The sequence below is a fragment of the Mirounga angustirostris genome, unplaced genomic scaffold, assembly GCF_029215605.1.
Source record: "Mirounga angustirostris isolate CCGP_5_RB_7025 unplaced genomic scaffold, mMirAng1.0.hap1 SCAF_14, whole genome shotgun sequence".
NCBI lineage: Eukaryota > Metazoa > Chordata > Mammalia > Carnivora > Phocidae > Mirounga > Mirounga angustirostris.
The window spans coordinates 35,650,350-35,667,148 of NW_026991722.1; the positions used below are offsets into that span (position 1 = coordinate 35,650,350).

The window sequence follows — 16,799 nt, forward strand, 5'->3', positions numbered from 1 at the left end:
CTTTGCAGATCCATTTGGGCTGGCCTCTCCTGGCAGCAGTGGCAGCAGGTCTCATTTTGCAAGCAGACCGGTGCAGACCTTGTTAAAACACACCCCTTCCCTGGCTGGGGACCAAACACTGCCCACAATAGGCAAAGAGAGCCTCTGCAGATGACTGTACTGAAGGAAAAAGAGGCCAGGACACAAGAGGACACACACAACACATATAGGAGACACCCCTGAAGTGCCAGGTCCAGGGCACACGGTGCTTTAGGGAACTACAGAACTGCTTCTTCATAAGGCCATTACTTTCAAGAGCAAGAGATGTAGCTGATTTTCCTAACACACAAACAGACACAGAGTTAGGTAAAATGAGACAGAAGAATATGTCCCAAATGAAAGAACAGGACAAAACCACAGCAAGAGACCTGAGTGAAACAGATATAAATAATATGCCTGATAGAGAATTTAAAGTAATGGTCATAAAGATATTTACTGGATTTGAGAAAAGAGTGGAGAACATCAGTGAAACCCTTAACACAGAGATAAAAAAGAATCAGAGATGAAGAATAAATGAAATTTTAAAATGTACATGGTGGAATAAATAGCAGATTAGAGGAAGCAGAGGAACAAATTAATGACCTGGAAGACAGAGTAATGGAAAGTAATCAGGCTGAACAAATGAGAGAAAAAAGAATTATGCAGAGTAAGAATAGACTTAGGGAACTCGGTGACTCCATCAAGTGTAAGAACGTCAATATTATAGAGATCCAAGAAAAGAGAAAAAAGGGGGCAGAAAATTTATTTGAAGAAATAATAGCTGAAAACTTCCCAAATCTGGGGAAGAAAACAGATATCCTGATCTAGGAAGCACAGAGACACCCCCCCCACACACACAAAATCAACCCAAGGAGGTCCACACCAAGACACATAGTAATTAAAATGGCAAAAAGTAGTGATAAAGAAAAAAATTTAAAAGCAGCAAGAGAAAAGAAGACCATTACATACAAGGGAAACTCCATAAAGCTATCAGATTTTTGAGCAGAAACTTTGCAGGCCAGAAGTGAGTGGCATGGTATAGTCAAAGTACTGAAAGGATAAAATCTGCAGCTAAGAATTCTCTATCCCCCAAGGCTCTCATTCAGAATAAAAGGAGAGAGAAAGAGTTCCTCAGATAAACAAAAACAAAAGGAGTTCATGTCCACTAAACCAGCCCTGCATGAAATATTAAAAGGGACTCTTTGAGTGGAAAGGAAAGACAATAATTAAGAATATAAAAAACAAAAGCAATAAAAATAAGTATATCTGTAAAAATCAGTCAAGGGATTTGCAAAATAAAACTATGTAAAATATGAAACTATATATCTAAAATGGGGGGGGAAGGGAGTAAAGAATGGGTTCAAACTTAAAAGGTCATAACAAATATTGCAAGAATTACCAAAATGTAACAGACACAAAGTGAGCAAATGGTGTTCGAAAAATGGTGCCAGTAGACTTGCTCAACACAGCATTGGTACAAACCTTCAATGTGTAAAAAAAAAAAAAAAAAAAAAACATTATCTGTGAAGCACAATAAAGCAAAGTACAATAAAACAAGGTATGCCTGTACTAGAGGGATCCAGGAGTAAAGACTGGAAAGTGATGGGCCTTGGCAAGAGCCTGCCACTCGGAGATGTAGGGAGTCCTCACAAGAAAGGGAAAGGTCATATCTGCTTCATATGTATGCTGGGGCTTTTGAACGCCTGAAGGCAAAGAAGTTGTTAAATAAGTAGACTGAGTCTTCCCTGCCTTTGAAGTTGGAAGATAGAGGTGGACTGGATACTAGAGAGTATTTCAAGGGGCCTCAGCAAAGGACACAGCTAGGGGTAGAGACCATATTGTCCTACGTACCCATAGAGATAGAAACAACTTGGCCTTTTGGTACCTGCTGAGTTCAAGCCTTTTAGGATAGTCCAGTAGTTAGACCCAAAGTCTTATTAAACCTAATTGGAAAAACACTGACTTTTCTCAGGGTACTCAATAATCAAAAAGATCAAAAAGAGGATGATCAGAAAGAAATATCAGGATATACAACCAGGCAAATAAAACTGCTAGAGGACACAGATGAAAACCTAAGTAAAAACAAGAATCAGAACAGTTAAAGACATTTAAGACAGCACAAAGGCTTCCTATAGAACAAAAGTAAAAATTCTCAATTGATGAAGAAGAGTATAAATAAGATTTGAGTTAGTAGCCTGATAAACCAAGTGCAAGATGTATTTAAAAGCACAGATAGATCCATTTAAAAGGGGGAATTATGAGGGGAAAGGTGGAAGGGTAAGAAAAATAGGAAATAGATCCAGAAGACCTTCTATCATCATAACAGGTGCTCATAAAAAAGAAAAAGACTAGAAAGAAAGGCAAGAAACACTGATAAAAGAAAATTTCTCTACAAGTTGAAAGGGCTCTCAGAGACCCAGGTTGGACTGATGAGAAAAGAGACACCTAGGTGTTGTATAATGCGGGAAAGAATTACAGGCTTGTAGGCAAAAATAACTTACTTGTGAAGAAATAATAATCAGACTGATACCAGACTTCTCTCTTGTGGCAGTGGAAACTAGAGATAGAAAGCACATACATGTTACTGAGCAACAAGGAGTACAAATCTAGAGTCCTATGTATACAGACCAAACACACCTTTCAGTTTATTAAAAAAAATACGGAAGCATGTGTAAAACTTCAAGAACATTAATACTCTAACCAGAAGACAAATGAGACAATGGAGGTCCCAAGATGTGGGAGGAAAGGAAACAAGGGATCAGTGACCCTCCCACGAAGGGGTTATGCACGCATTCAATCTTAATAGATAGGAATCTATCAAGATAGGAATGTGTTGTATAACTTTTTTTTTTAAAGATTTTATTTGAGAGCTAGCACAGGCTGGGGGAGGGGAGAGAGGCAGAGGGAGAGGGAGAAGTAAATTCCCTGCTGAGTGCAGAGCCAGATGTGGGGCTCAATCCCAGAACCCTGAGATCATGACCTGAGCCGAAGTCAGATGCTTAACTGACTGAGCTACCCAGGTGCCCCTGTGTTGTGTAATTATTACTTAAGAGCTCTTGGGGGGCAGCTGGGTGGCTCAGTCAGTTGAGCATCCAACTCTTGATTTTGGCTTAGGTTAATGAGACTGAGCCCCACATCGGGCTTTATGCTCAGCAGGGGTCTGCTTCTCTCCCTCACCCTCTGTCCCCCCCCTTTGCCCCTACCCCGCAGGCATGTACTCTCAGAAATCTTAAAAAAAAAAAAAAACTCTTGGAAAGAGGGACACAGTGCAAGGAATATTGTAAAATCTATTGTAATTGATGCTTGAGCAATGCGGGGGTGAAGGGCACTGACCCTCCATGTAGTCAAAAATCCTAATAGAACTTTTTACTCCCCCAGAACTTAATTGCTAATAACCTACTATTGACTGGAAGCCTTACCAACAACAGTCAATTAACACATATTTTGTATGCTATGTGTAATATACACCATTCCTACAATAAATTGAGAAAAGTAAATGTTATGGAAATCATAAGGAAGAGAAAATACATGGACAACACTGTAAAAAAATCCATGTATAAGTGAGCCCATGCAGTTCAGTCCGTGTTGTTCAAGGGTCAACTGTATACTGTCTCAGCTAAACCTAAAAGAAAGAGGAAAGATATAAAAGTGTTATGGGTTAAATTATGCTCCCCCCATTCATAAAATGAAGTCCTAACCCCCAGTTCAGAATGAATGTGACCTTATTTGGAAATAGGGTTATTGCAGATGTAAGTAGTTAAGATGAAGTCATACTGGAGTAGGGTGGACCCCAATCCAATATGACTGATGTCCTTAAAGACATTTGGAGATACAGGAAGAATGCCATTTGAAGATGAAGGCAGAGATGGGTGGGACTTCTCTACATTAAGGAAAGCTTAAATTTGCCAGTCAACTACCAGAAGCTAGGGGAGAAGCATCGAACAGATTGTTTCCCCACAGCCGTCAAAAGAACCAATTCTGCCAACACCTTGATCTTGGATTTGTAGCCTCCAGAATTGTGAGACTACAAATTTCTGTTGTTCAAGCCACTCAGTTTTGGTACTTGGTTACAGCAGCCCTACAGACAGCAATTAATGTATAGAGTGTTCTTGGGGTCCTTAATAGTAGAAAAGGTAGGACAAAGGAGGAAAAGCAGCAGAAAGTGGAAGGTCTCCTCCTACTACAGGGAAGAAATAGTACACCTTGTTGGGGGAAACAAGAGTGTCTTGTTTGAGCTTTCTATTTTTGTATAATAGATTACCACAAATTTAATGGCTTAAAATGCCACAAATTTATTATCTAACAGTTTCATGAGTCAAGAATTCAGCCACTAATAAGTAAGGTCTTCCACTTAGGGTCTTTAGGCTAAAATGAAAATGTCACCTGGTGCCATGATCTCATCCAAGGCACAGAGGCCTCTTCCAAGCTCACTAGTGGTTGGCCTTACTCAGTTTCTTGCAGTTGTGGGACTTAAGTCCCTATTTTCTTGCCAGCTTTTAGCTAGGGCTCACTCTCAGCATCTTTAGGCTGCCCTTAGATTCTAGCCACGTGACCCTCTCACAACATCGCAGTTAACTTCTCAGCCAGCAGGGAAATGCCTTTTCGGTCTGCTGCAACAGTCTCCTATCATGTAAGCTAATCAAGGGAGTGACTGCTACCATCATATTCGCAGATCCTGACTATTCTCAAGGGCAGGAGGTCCTGCAAGGTATAGATATTAAGGAGCAGGAATCTTGAGGGCCTTAGAATTCTGCATCCCACACTCGGTTAGGAGAAATAATGGCCTATTGTTTTCAGATAAGGGTAAAGGCAAGAAACACTGATAAAAGAAAATTTCTCTGCAAGTTGAAAGGGCTCTCAGAGACCCAGATTGGACTGATGAGAAAAGAGACATCTAGGTGTTGTATAATGCGGGAAAGAATTATAGGCTTGTAGGCAAAAATAACTTACTTGTGAAGAAATAATAATCAGACTGATACCAGACTTCTCTCTTGTGGCAGTGGAAACTAGAGATAGAAAGCACATACATGTTATGCTGTTGTTATGTTTGTATGATTAAGTCATACAAACATTATGTGAATGTTTGTATCTGTTATGTGAACAACAGAAGGGTAAAGTCTTATTGATTTAATCATACAAACAAACAAAAAAAACAGGAAGATAACCACTAAAGGAATAAAAATCTACATTAAATCTCCAACCTAATAAGGGAATACTGAATCACAGGAGGAAAAATAAGAAGAGAAAAGAGGAAACATAAATTAGGAAACAAAACATTAGGAAAAATAAAACAAGACAGATCAATCACGATATTAAATGTGCTGGGATTAAATCTCCCTTTTGAAAAACAAAGACTGTCAGATTGATATAAAAAGCAAGCTCATCTATGTGTTATTTTTAGGAGCATACTTAAACTGACAAAGAGATTTCCTCTTCTGCAAATGGTAGACAGGTAATTCAGAGAAGCCTTCCTACTGAAGACAACTGAGAAGTCAGCAAAATATAAAAACCACCTTACTAAAAACATCAGAGCTAACAGGATGATGAGGTAATAACAGATCAACATCCAGAAGACAGAAATCCAAGGGGGGGGGAGAGATTCAGTATTTGAGATACATTGATTGCCCTTTTTACAACAGGCTATGAGGATGCTGGAAAACTATGAATTTGCCCCATGTTGAGACCAGGGGAATAAAACAGAGTCCAGGCCTTACAAAGGATGGCACCCATAAAAACTACCTACTTTTGGGGTTGGCACCATGAAGAGCAGTACCCAAGAGACAGAAAAAAAAAAGAAGTAACCATTTTAAGTCATCTGTGTGGCCCAGAAAATGTTAAATCCGAAAATTAGACTAAATTGACTCCAGGTTATTAATCTCCTCAGGGGCCTAGCAGAAACAAATTCACTCTAGAGAAGAGAAATGTTCTAAAATTGATTGTCTTAATGGTTATATAACTGTAAATATACTAAAAACCATTAAATTGTATACTTCAAATGAGTAAGTGGTATGATAGGTGAATTATCTCAGTAAAGCTCTTATATAAAAAAGAAAATTCTACCCTAGAGGATGATAACAGTATCTTAGAATTCAAATTGTTTTTATAAATAATTTTTCAAAAACACTTCCTTCTAAAAATAACTAGGCACATGAAAAACACAGTGCCATGAACAAAACCAGCACAAATAACAGGTAACAAGAAAGAGATCCACTGGTACTCCCAAGAGTGAAATTATTAGGCATAACAATGTGCTGATGCACACATGGGGATAAAACTAAACTAAAATTTCAGTGAGAAATTAAAAATAGTGACATTGCATATTTGGCAAAAAAGGAAGCAAAAGATTCAAATACTGACTTCCTTCTCCTGGTAATGGCAGAGTACTTTTTACCAAGTAAAGACTACTTGAAACTCTGGGAAAACTTCAAGGACAATGACCTAAAAAGATTGGAGAATAACCAAAAATGAGCAGAAACTGGAGTGACATCTACAAATGGCAGAAAGGAGTTTCCTATTTTGTAATTTTTCACCTGCAGGCAGACCCCAGTTAGCATCAGTCAGGGCAAGGCTGCTGAAACTTGGTGGGACCCTACAGTCTAGACTTTGGATCTCACCCAAGATAGGAGTCACAGACCTGATTTATCTGCCCTCCTGGAACAACAACAGAGAAGATATATAAAAATGGATTTCAAGACACTGACCATCAGGCAGTGAAGGACAATGAGCCTGAGAGATGGAAATAAAGAAGGGGAACCTCAGCTTATGACTCAAGAGAGTTTTCCAATCCACAGTGTAGAGCCAGGAAGCCAGACAGAACCTGTCATACTCCGTGAATTGAGGACCACATGAAATCAAGAAGAGTATTAAAGTGTAACCTCCAGGGGAAGGGAAAGCCATGTTTAAAATATTTTCATAGTTAGAAATGTAAATATTTATGCATTTGTATAAAATTATATATATGGCTATATGTAAGTAAAAAATAGTCTTTTTATAGACTTTGTTTTATCCAGTCTCTCCTAGGTTTGTAAACTCTCACCCTCAGTCACTAATACTCTTTTTTTTTTTTTTTTAAAGATTTTATTTATTTATTTGACAGAGAGAGACATAGCGAGAGCAGGAACACAAGCCGGGGGAGTGGGAGAGGGAGAAGCAGGCTTCCTGCAAAGCAGGGAGCCCGATGTGGGACTCGATCCCAGGACCCTGGGACCATGACCTGAGCTGAAGGCAGACGCTTAACGACTGAGCCACCCAGGCGCCCACTAATACTCATTTTTATTACATAAAAGCTGTAATGAAGGAAGCAAGAAAGTTTCTGATGCTTGCATTTCTAAAAATGTCTCTTTTCTGGAACTCCATTGTATTTAATTATTAGGTAGGTGTTTCTAATTGAGCCAAGCTTATCATTAATTATAATGTAATTAATATTAAATATTATAAATACATTTTAGACCATGGAAAAGGATTCTAATCAAAAGATCATAAAGTGCTATAAATAAGGGGAAAGCGATTATCTAGGAAAAAGAGACGTCAACATCAGGCCAGATTACTTTGCCTTTATGTATTCCCACTCTCAGCAAGTTCAGTTTGTTTTCCTTGTGTCACCTTCCCCTAGATTCTGTGACACTGTGATAGAGAAGCCTAGACAGAAGGCTTAGCCCCTGGATAAGATCCTGGACATTTAGAGTATAGAATTCATTTGGGGGGCGCCTGGGTGGCTCAGTCAGTTAAGTGTCCGACTCTTGGTTTCGGCTTAGGTCATGTCATGATCTCAGGGTCCCACACAGTGGGGAGTCTGCTTGAGGATTCTCTCCCTCCACCCCCCCATACTCACTCGCCCTCTCTGTCTCTCTGAAATAAATAAATCTTTTTTAAAAATTTCATTTGGCCCACATTGGAAATAGTTGTTAAGAATATGTCTGAGATGGGGCGCCTGGGTGGCTCAGCTGTTAAGCAGCTGCCTTTGGCTCAGGTCGTGATCCCGGGGTCCTGGGGTCGAGCCCCGCATCAGGCTCCCAGCTCAGCAGGAAGCCTGCTTCTCCCTCTCCCACTCCCCCTGCTTGTGTTCCCTCTCTCGCTGTGTCTCTCTCTGTCAAATAAATAAATAAAATCTTTAAAAAAAAAAAAAAGAATATGTCTGAGATAAGGCTTTTTCCCTGTTTTTTTTTTTTTCCCCCCTACCCTGGCAATGCTGGATAAGTATGTGTTTGAGTTGAGTATGTTTGAACATAACTATTAACTTCTGGGTTTGCAGCCAGTGAGAACCAGCCAGAGAAGCCTCACTTTGATTCTCGCAGTGTGATATTTGAGCTGGATCCTTGCAATGGGAATGGGAAGGTTTGCCTTGTCTACAAAAGAGGGAAACCAGGTAAGAATCATTGACAAGCATGGTCCTGCAGTTGGGTGTGGCATGGATGACCCTGCTCTCCAGTCATGACACAAAAGGCACACTCCTCTGGACCCATGAGATGCGGCCAGGTCTCTTGGCGATGTAAAGACCCAGAAAGCCCCTTTGGTCCTCCCTGAACATCCCCTTCTTGGCCAATCACTAGAGTCTTTAAGCTATCATCATTTGTGAGTTACTGCAAAATAATGGGAGTAGGAAAAGAAGTGAGTAAAAACTAAAAGAAATAGTTATTGTGTTTATAGACTCCTCTAGCAGGCTCATGCATTAGGAAAAGCATCCAGGAAAAGCATTATCTTTCTTGTGTACTTCTCTCTGTAGGCAAGTTAACAACCTAAAAACCTGAATGAGTAGACCTCAATCTAAGACCTCAGATGAGAAATCAAGAGGAAAAGGCTCTGGTCCCTGGAGCAGCAGCTGTCACCAGTTCAGGCCCTGCCCTGGGGACTGTGGACAAGGCCCAGCCCTCTTCACATAGCTCTCAGTCTGTCGGGGTGAGAAGATAGAGACGCCAGGATTTTACCCCTAGAGGAAGGAGGGACCGACTTTGCAAAGTAGCCTTTCATCCACATCTTGGGTTATGGGGAGGGGTGGGGCAGGAGGGGTTGTGGGGTAAGGGGAACATCTAGGCGAAGAGACTGGGTAAAGCTATGCCATGGGAAAGTGCAACGGATTTGGAAAGCATGACAGTTTCAAATCATAGGGCTACCTGGTTCATCTTGTGGGTGAGGAGTTGAAGCCAGAAGCCATGCACAGCTTGGAAGGAGTTTGGACATGGCAGTGGGAAGTCCAGGTTGTTCAGTAAAGGAACGGCCAAACTGAGGTGGAAATGCACGTTTGCACAGGCAGTCTTGGAAGAGGAAGAGACAAGGGTGGGGGCCGCTGAGGGAGCTGTTACAGCCATTAGACAGGAGACGAACTAGAGGCCTGCGGGAGGAAGAACAGAAGGTGAGGAGTGAGTGCGAGGCTGGAGCTGCTGTGACCGTGCCTGTTTCAGTTCAGCCCGGACCTCCCGCAACAGCACGGGCAGGATCCAGGACAGGAGCTGGTCTGCGCTCCCCCCCAGGGCTGCTCACAGCCCTTCAGGTTCCTGTTGGAGACCCCCTCAGAAAACCAGAGCCTTGGGGTACCTGGGGGGGCTCAGTCGGTTAAGCAGCTATCTTCGGCTCAGGTCATGATCCCAGGGTCTTGGGATCGAGCCCTGCATCGGGCTCCCTGCTCAGTGGGGAGCCTGCTTCTCCCTCTCCCTCTGCTGCTCCCCCTGCTTGTGCTCTCTCACTCATGCTCTCTCAAATAAATAAAATCTTAAAAAAAAAAAAAATTAGAGGCTTTCAGCGTCTGTCTCCATCAGGAAAGCTGAGACCCCAGTCTGTCCCCACCGGGGCAGGAGGCTGCTGAATGGTCAGCCTGAATGCACAGATGCCCAATGCCCAGCGCACAAGTCAGTCGGCTGACTGATCAGGGATTTGTACAAGACCAATAAAACCCCTAACAGTGGCCACGGGAGCATGGGCCTGGAGGTCGGAAGGGGTAAAAAGGAACTCTTACTTGTATTTTACATCCTTCCACTATTAGAATTTCTTCTTTTTAACCATGAGAGTATATCGACTTTACAGATAGAAGGAGAAAAGTATTATGCCATCCGTTCATTTCTTCCATTCATTTGCCATTTCAGCGTCAGCGCAAGACGCTGAGATCTGGTTCCTGGACAGAGCGTTATACTGGCATTTCCTCACTGATTCCTTCACTGCTTACTATCGCCTGCTCATCACGCACCTGGGCCTGCCGCAGTGGCAATACGCCTTCACCAGCTACGGCATCAGCCCACAGGCCAAGGTAAGGGAGAAACACATGCCGTCTCAAACTGTGGGCTGATCACAATCTCTGAGGAAATGCTTCAGTTGCAGAGTCCCAACTTCCCCGTCCCATTCAGAAGACCTGGGATGGAGCCCAGGAACCTGCATTTTCATTAAGCAAGGCAGATGGTGCCAGTGTAGGTGGATAGCCTCACTTAATACTGAACTAAGTGGTTCCCAAACTTGGCTGATCCTCAGAATCACCTGGGAGTTTTCTTCCTAATTAAATTTTATTTGGGGCTTAGGTCTGAGTGTTGGTTTTAGATAGGCAGTGCGGGCACACAGGAAGAGTGGAAAGTCAGTCTGATTCCCAGGCTCTCCAGCCTCCCCCAGAGGCAGCCACTGTTTGCATTTTTCTTGTGCTTTTTGCAGGGTATTTTACTGCATAGAAAGCATGCATGCATATGATTTTTGGTTCCTTTTTTCCTAAATCACAAGCGCACTATACTTCTCACATCGTTATGCACCTTCTTTTCACTAACACTCCATCTTGGGGTTCATTCCCTATCAGTACATACAGAATTGTCCTTTTTAGTGATACAGAATATTCCACTGTATGGATGTGCCTTGTTTATGTTACAGATCTGGGCAATATTTCAAACATAGAGTTGCCTGGAAATGCTCATATACCCCCTAGTTTGAGACCAGGTGTGCCTGGAAGAACTTTGGCTGGGGTGGCAGTGAACTAGGGACTCAGCTCCATGTATGTATTCATCTGGTGGGCCTCACTTTGCCCAAATATCACCTAACATCCATCCAGTAAACATCGTGAGGTCAATAAATATGATGCTCTTTGCCCAGAAGGGGAAGAGAGCACCAGCGCCGGCAGCTTCCCTCAGCCAAGGCCTGCCGCTGGCCTCTGTCAATGCACCTTCTCTGGGAAGGTGCTGACATATCAACCTGATGGGCAGTGGCTGCTGTGAGGACAGAACAGTTAGAAGGTCACTGATGATCTGGGACCTAATCCCCATGCTCAGGCTCACTAGATCAGAAGGAAGGAAGTTTACTCGCATTCTTAGTCCTTGTGCTGAATTTATTTTAAAGGTTATGAGACCTAATAAAGCAATGTGTGTGCCATCACTTTCACCTAAAGGAAGTGCTAACAGATTTTTGAGGCAGTTTTTCATAAGAACTTTTGTTCTCTTTGCCTCATCTCCCCACCTCTCTACTTCTGGGTCCCCACTAAAGAGCATAAACAATCGCCTTTCTCCTTCGAATTGTGACCTCTCCCAATTCTCCCTTACAGCAGTGGTTCAACATGTATAAACCCATCACCTACAACACAGACCTACTTGCAGAAGAGACCAACTGCTTCGTGAACAAGCTGGATCCCAGCAGAGTGTTCAAGAGCAAGAACAAGACCTTAATCCCCAAAAAGAAAGGGCCAGTCCAGCCTGCAGCTGGCCAGAAAGGGCCCCCGGGTCCTCCCTCCACCTCTAAATCCTCTTCTAGCCCTGGAAACCCTGTCCGGAAATGAGCACCCCTACCTCCCCGCCAGCCCTACAGCAACGATTTCCATGCACAGATGGCCCAAGCCCCAGATTCTGTGAGTGGCACCATAGGCCTCTTCCCATCTGCGTGAGCCAAATCCTAGGCCTTTTACTCCCGTTGGCATTAGCCAGGAGTTCAAGGGCATACTCAGGTCTCCCCTAGAGTCCTTTCCTCAGCCCTTGCCTCTGAAAGCTGTGGAGAGTTTCAGAACTTGTTTAAGTAGTTAAATAGAGCTGCTCAGAGCTTCCTCTCTTTCCACCCCCAACCATCTACACCCCTCAGCAGTGATCAGAGAAATCCCCCGAAGAAACCACTGATTTTGACCCATGAGGCATTAGAACTGTGCTGTTCAGTTGGTAATCACTAGCCACAGGTGGCTGTATAAATTAAAAACTCAGTTCGTCAGTTGCATTAGCCACATTGTGAGTATTCATGTGGCTAATAGCTTCTGTATTCAACAACAGAGATAATGGAACATTTCCATCATCACAGAAAGTTCTGTTGGGCAGCACTGCATTAGAATATTTTCATGCTGCCCTTACTCAGATCAGTTCATTTTTGTTGGAGAATGTGGATACCTTAATTTGATGGGTCATAATGTTCCATGGAAATTCTTGAAGGTACAATTGTGTATGTTCTTTTTATTTTTCATAATTCTCACTGGTCCTTTTCAGTTTCCTATAAAATTTGTTGTTTCCAGTTTTGCAGTGTGATGTTTTATACATTGCCAAAATTATCTTAGTTTTGTTTTTTTTTTTTAAAGGCGGTAATTCTCTACTTGAACCATTTAAAAACAAAAAACAAACTCCCAAGCATTGTTTTACAGGACTCCGCATAAAGAGTTCTTATGAAACCACTGTTGACAAGAGCTTTCCACCTGCCCTGCCTACTCCCAGCTCTCAGCAATTCATGGAGTGGCAGAAAGGGACAAAGAGGGACCAAGCTATCAAGGATAACAGCTCAAGTTTAGTCTATTAGAAGAATTTTTCTGCCAGACTGATCAAATGAAAGGGAGAGCCAACAGCACCAGATCAGTGAGTCCAGCATGTGGCTGCTGGTCCAAGACCAGTCAAAGGTAGAAGGGGATTGGGCAGGCGGGTCACCGTCTACTGCGCAAGCCAGCCTCTCGTGCCGATGCATCGCCTGAATCCCTTTGGAGTCAGTCCTGGCCCTGTGCTAGTTTTCACAGGAACAGCCGCAGAGGAACCGGAGTGCAGCACTGCCCTTCGTGTCACTGGCAGTCCTCAAAAGGCTATAGAATAGAGAAGGAGGGGGCTCCGCAAAGGTAAGGAGAGCAGTGAAGAGCCGGGCTGGTTACCTGAGTGCAGGACCCGGTGCCAAACAAAGATGGGGGGCCTCGTGTCCAAAAATTAGGAAAGTAGTACCATTAAAAGTACTAAAATGTTCTCCCTTTCTTCCATGGTCTCTCTCACATCTTGTTGTGGGTTTTTACTTGCTACTTAGTGCTGTCCTAAGTAACGAAAAATTTAAATTCTAAATCATTAGCATTAATTTTATTCCTCTTTATAGTACACCATTCCAGTTTTAAATGCAACTAGAAGAGCAGAGAACTCATGCAGAATCACCAAAATTAAACAAGTTACATTTCATAGCTTATGTATATATGTGGTATATATATGTATTTTGTCCTTATTAGGCAACACTGCAAAAAAAAAAACCTCGCTCAACTATTATTTCACTTCTTGATACGTACACATTCTATCAACACTCTTGCAGCTTACTGATGAGTAAGGAAGGGCTAAAAGAAAAACTAGGAGCTGCCCTATGTTTTCTTTTTTCCTAAGTCATCATTTTCAGCAGATGTGGGTGGCTAACGAAGGAAAATGACACGAGTAAAATAAAAACTTAAAAGTAACATGAGTAGAAAAAAGATATGACTAGGTTCCGCAGTCATTCATGCTTCTTAGAATGCCATTACCTTCTTTTCACATTCAAATCAAGTCTGGTTCAAATAGAAAGCACGGCCTCTTGGGGCTCTCAGTGCCCACACTTACTCAGTTGTAGGAATAACTTGCTTATGCTTGGAATCTCTTCTCAACCGGGCCATGGTGGGTCTGCTGGAATTCTGTGCACGCAGGCATCACAACGGTGCTAAGTGAATGGGGGGATGGGGAACAGCGGACACACTGCATGGATCTCCTCTGCTCCTGTGTGCCTGCCTTTGTCTTACCAGACTTCACTTAAAAAACACAAGTTCAAAGACAAAATTAAGAACTTCAGACAGTGACAGGAGAGCATTCAACCACATGTGAGGCCCACTAAGTGTGGGGCCCTCTGTGCTGACTCTGGCCATGTGCCTGTGAAGCCGCCCCCAAGAAGGAAGAAGGGAGCTCTCCTGGTGAAAGACACAGACAACCTGTAAGCGGAGTGTGCTACGTGGGGAGAAAACTCACCCATGAGATTTATGTTTCGAAACTAAAGCAATTTAAATGGCAAGAGGTTCTACTGTATATCAGCTGCCCAAGAAAAAGATAACTATGCTGGAATCACAAAATGAGAATAAGTGGCAGAATGCCTCAGGATGCACTGATGTAGTTAAGATTGTGCATAAAGTGCCACATCCTCATGCTGCTTGAGTCCTATAGCAGGGAAGTCCCCAAGCCAAGGACAGGACTGATGGGGGGCTACTTGCACATAATAACCCATAGGATCTATCCCTTGAAGCTGTGCCTCCCCAAACTTGAACATACATCAGTGTCACTGGACTTGTGTGTAGAAAATCAGATACCTTTTCAAATCCCACTCCAGACCCACTAAATCAAAATGGCAAGGAAATATCAGGACTCTTACTCAACTGTAATTGTGACAATAACGCTTACCAAATCTGAAGCTTTCTACTTCGTGGGTCTAAGTGGTTGTGCTTTCACTGCATGGAGAAGAACTCTAAATCTGTTTTTCATCTAGAAAAGCATGTACGATGATTGGAACGGAAGGACCAAGGGACCCTGTGTGAATAGTATTTTTTAAACCTTTTATTATGGAGAATTTTAAATATTTACAAAGATAGGTAGAATAATGAACCCATGGATACGTCACCCAGTTTAAGCAGTTCTTAAGACCAAGCATATCTATACATCTGGTCTTTGGCCTTCCAATTTTAATTTTTTAAATAATTCCATTTTAACTTACCTATTGGTTTTTAAGTTACAGTTCTTTGCATTACATTTTTAACAGTTGCTCTAAGGATTACAATATTTATTCTGTTTCCTATTGAATGCAGTACCCACTCAGACACATAGCATCCCTAAGTAGCCATATTTGTGTAGTAGAACTCTGGCCCCCTGATTGCAGGTCACTGGACAGTAGGAGGATACCAATTTAAATTGACTATACTTTAACCCTTTGGGTCTTGTGATGAATTCTCTTTGGTTTAAGCTAACCCAGACTGGATTGTTTTTCTAGCTGAGCATGCCCTGGTTAATACACAGCCTCTAATATGGAGCTATTGTGAAGATTAAATCAGCTCATTGGTGAGAAATCCGAATAGTCCCTTCTTTTTCCCGTCTTCCTTTATAATGCGACTCCAACCTTTGTCTCTAGCCATTCCTTTATGGGCCATCTGGTTCTGTCTTCTGATCCACTCACTTTCCTTCCAAAACACGAGCATGGTTTCCTACCTGCCAGTGCAGGCCAGATGTCCCTGCTCTGCCTCCCAAGGTCCTGCTCCAGTCTCCTCCACCTCAGAGTTCTCCATGCAGCCTAGTCCAGCAGCAGAGCCCTCCCTGGGGCAGAGTGCCACACAGCGGTACCACTCAAGGAACCCTGGGTCATCTTGCCTTGTTTCCTATCTTCAGTGGTTGTTGAGATAACGACTGTGTGTTACTTTGGCAAGCCATGCTGCTTGGTGTGGAACTCCATTAACCATTAAAGGATTAAACTTCAAATCAATTAATACATAATTTTGTGCTAAATCAAGAGCTGCCTCATACTTAAGTCCAGGATAGACCAGTAGGAACAGACAACCAAGCAAAACAATAAGAAAAAAACACTGTGAAATGCTGTTAATTTAAATGTTTATGGAAATTGTGAAAAGGCAGCCACTTCTTTATTTTAGAAGCAGGATACTTTAGTTCAGCTCCCAGACCACCTCTATCTGAAGACCCTGCCATAACAAAATCTGTGGCTGATACTCCAAAGTTTTGGCATCCAAACATTATCTCCCCGACGGCCTCTTGTCACTCACTGGCTGTGGCTCAAAATCTTTTATCAGATCATATGCCTTGATTTGTGGTTTCAGATATGTAATCTTTGCGATAACCCATTCTTACATTTTTTTATAGCACCTAGCACCCAGGCCTTGCCCAGGACCCACCTGTGGTACATGTAGCACACGGAATGAAAGACCATCTAACTGGTTGTCTTCGATATCCACCCAGCTAGTTTCACGCAGATAAAATCGGTTGTGAGCGGGCTTCCTGGATGATAAGGTGAACTGCAGTAGGGAGGACCAACCAGAGGGCGCCATGGTGAGAACAAGCAGCACAGGAACCAAAATAGTGCTTTATAAAGCTTTATTGCAAAGTGGACTTAGCTCTCGTCAGAGATGTGAGCTCAGCCGCAGCTGAGGTATCACAGGGAAGTTCACACCGTCCTGATGGGGACTCAGGAGAAAGTGTATCCAGGCTGACCCGTCAGGGAGGAGAGTGCATATCTGATTGCACCAAATACCAATCATAGGGCACTCTCCTTTGAGGGCAAAAATTCCCAAGGCTCAGAACACAACATGGGCAGCAAGTGGACATAGTTTTGCAGACATGGTTTTAAGTGCCTGGAGTAGATGTAGTCAAAAGCAGTTTTATACACAAATTTTACAAAAAAAAACCCCTCACATAAAATGAATAAAACAGTAACAAAGTGTATACAAAGGTGTATTCTCTCATACCTGTGCTATCCAGTACACTAGCGACCAACCCCATGTAGCCATCTAAACTTAAATAAAATAAAATTCCATTCCTCAGTCTCTAGCCGCATGTCAAGTGTTCAGTAACCACATACGTCTAGTGGCTACCATA

The 16,799-nt window shown here is 42.6% G+C and overlaps 1 protein-coding gene across 4 annotated transcripts in view; it reads left to right on the forward strand.

Annotated features, from left to right (window-relative positions):
- The window catches only part of TPGS2 (tubulin polyglutamylase complex subunit 2), a 67,347-nt gene extending 51,656 nt beyond the window's left edge, over nt 1-15,691 (forward strand). For 2 of the 4 annotated variants that reach the window (XM_045886807.3, XM_064577737.1), the window contains 3 exons: nt 8,270-8,383; nt 10,095-10,255; nt 11,522-15,688. In XM_045886807.3, the coding sequence (XP_045742763.2) occupies nt 8,270-8,383; nt 10,095-10,255; nt 11,522-11,752 (506 nt within the window). In that variant the 3' untranslated portion in view covers nt 11,753-15,688. Of the gene's footprint in view, nt 1-8,269; nt 8,384-10,094; nt 10,256-11,521 lie in introns of all 4 variants that reach the window. The other 2 variants (XM_045886805.3, XM_054510319.2) reach the window with 2 other exon arrangements.
- Nucleotides 15,692-16,799: the final 1,108 nt, after the last annotated feature.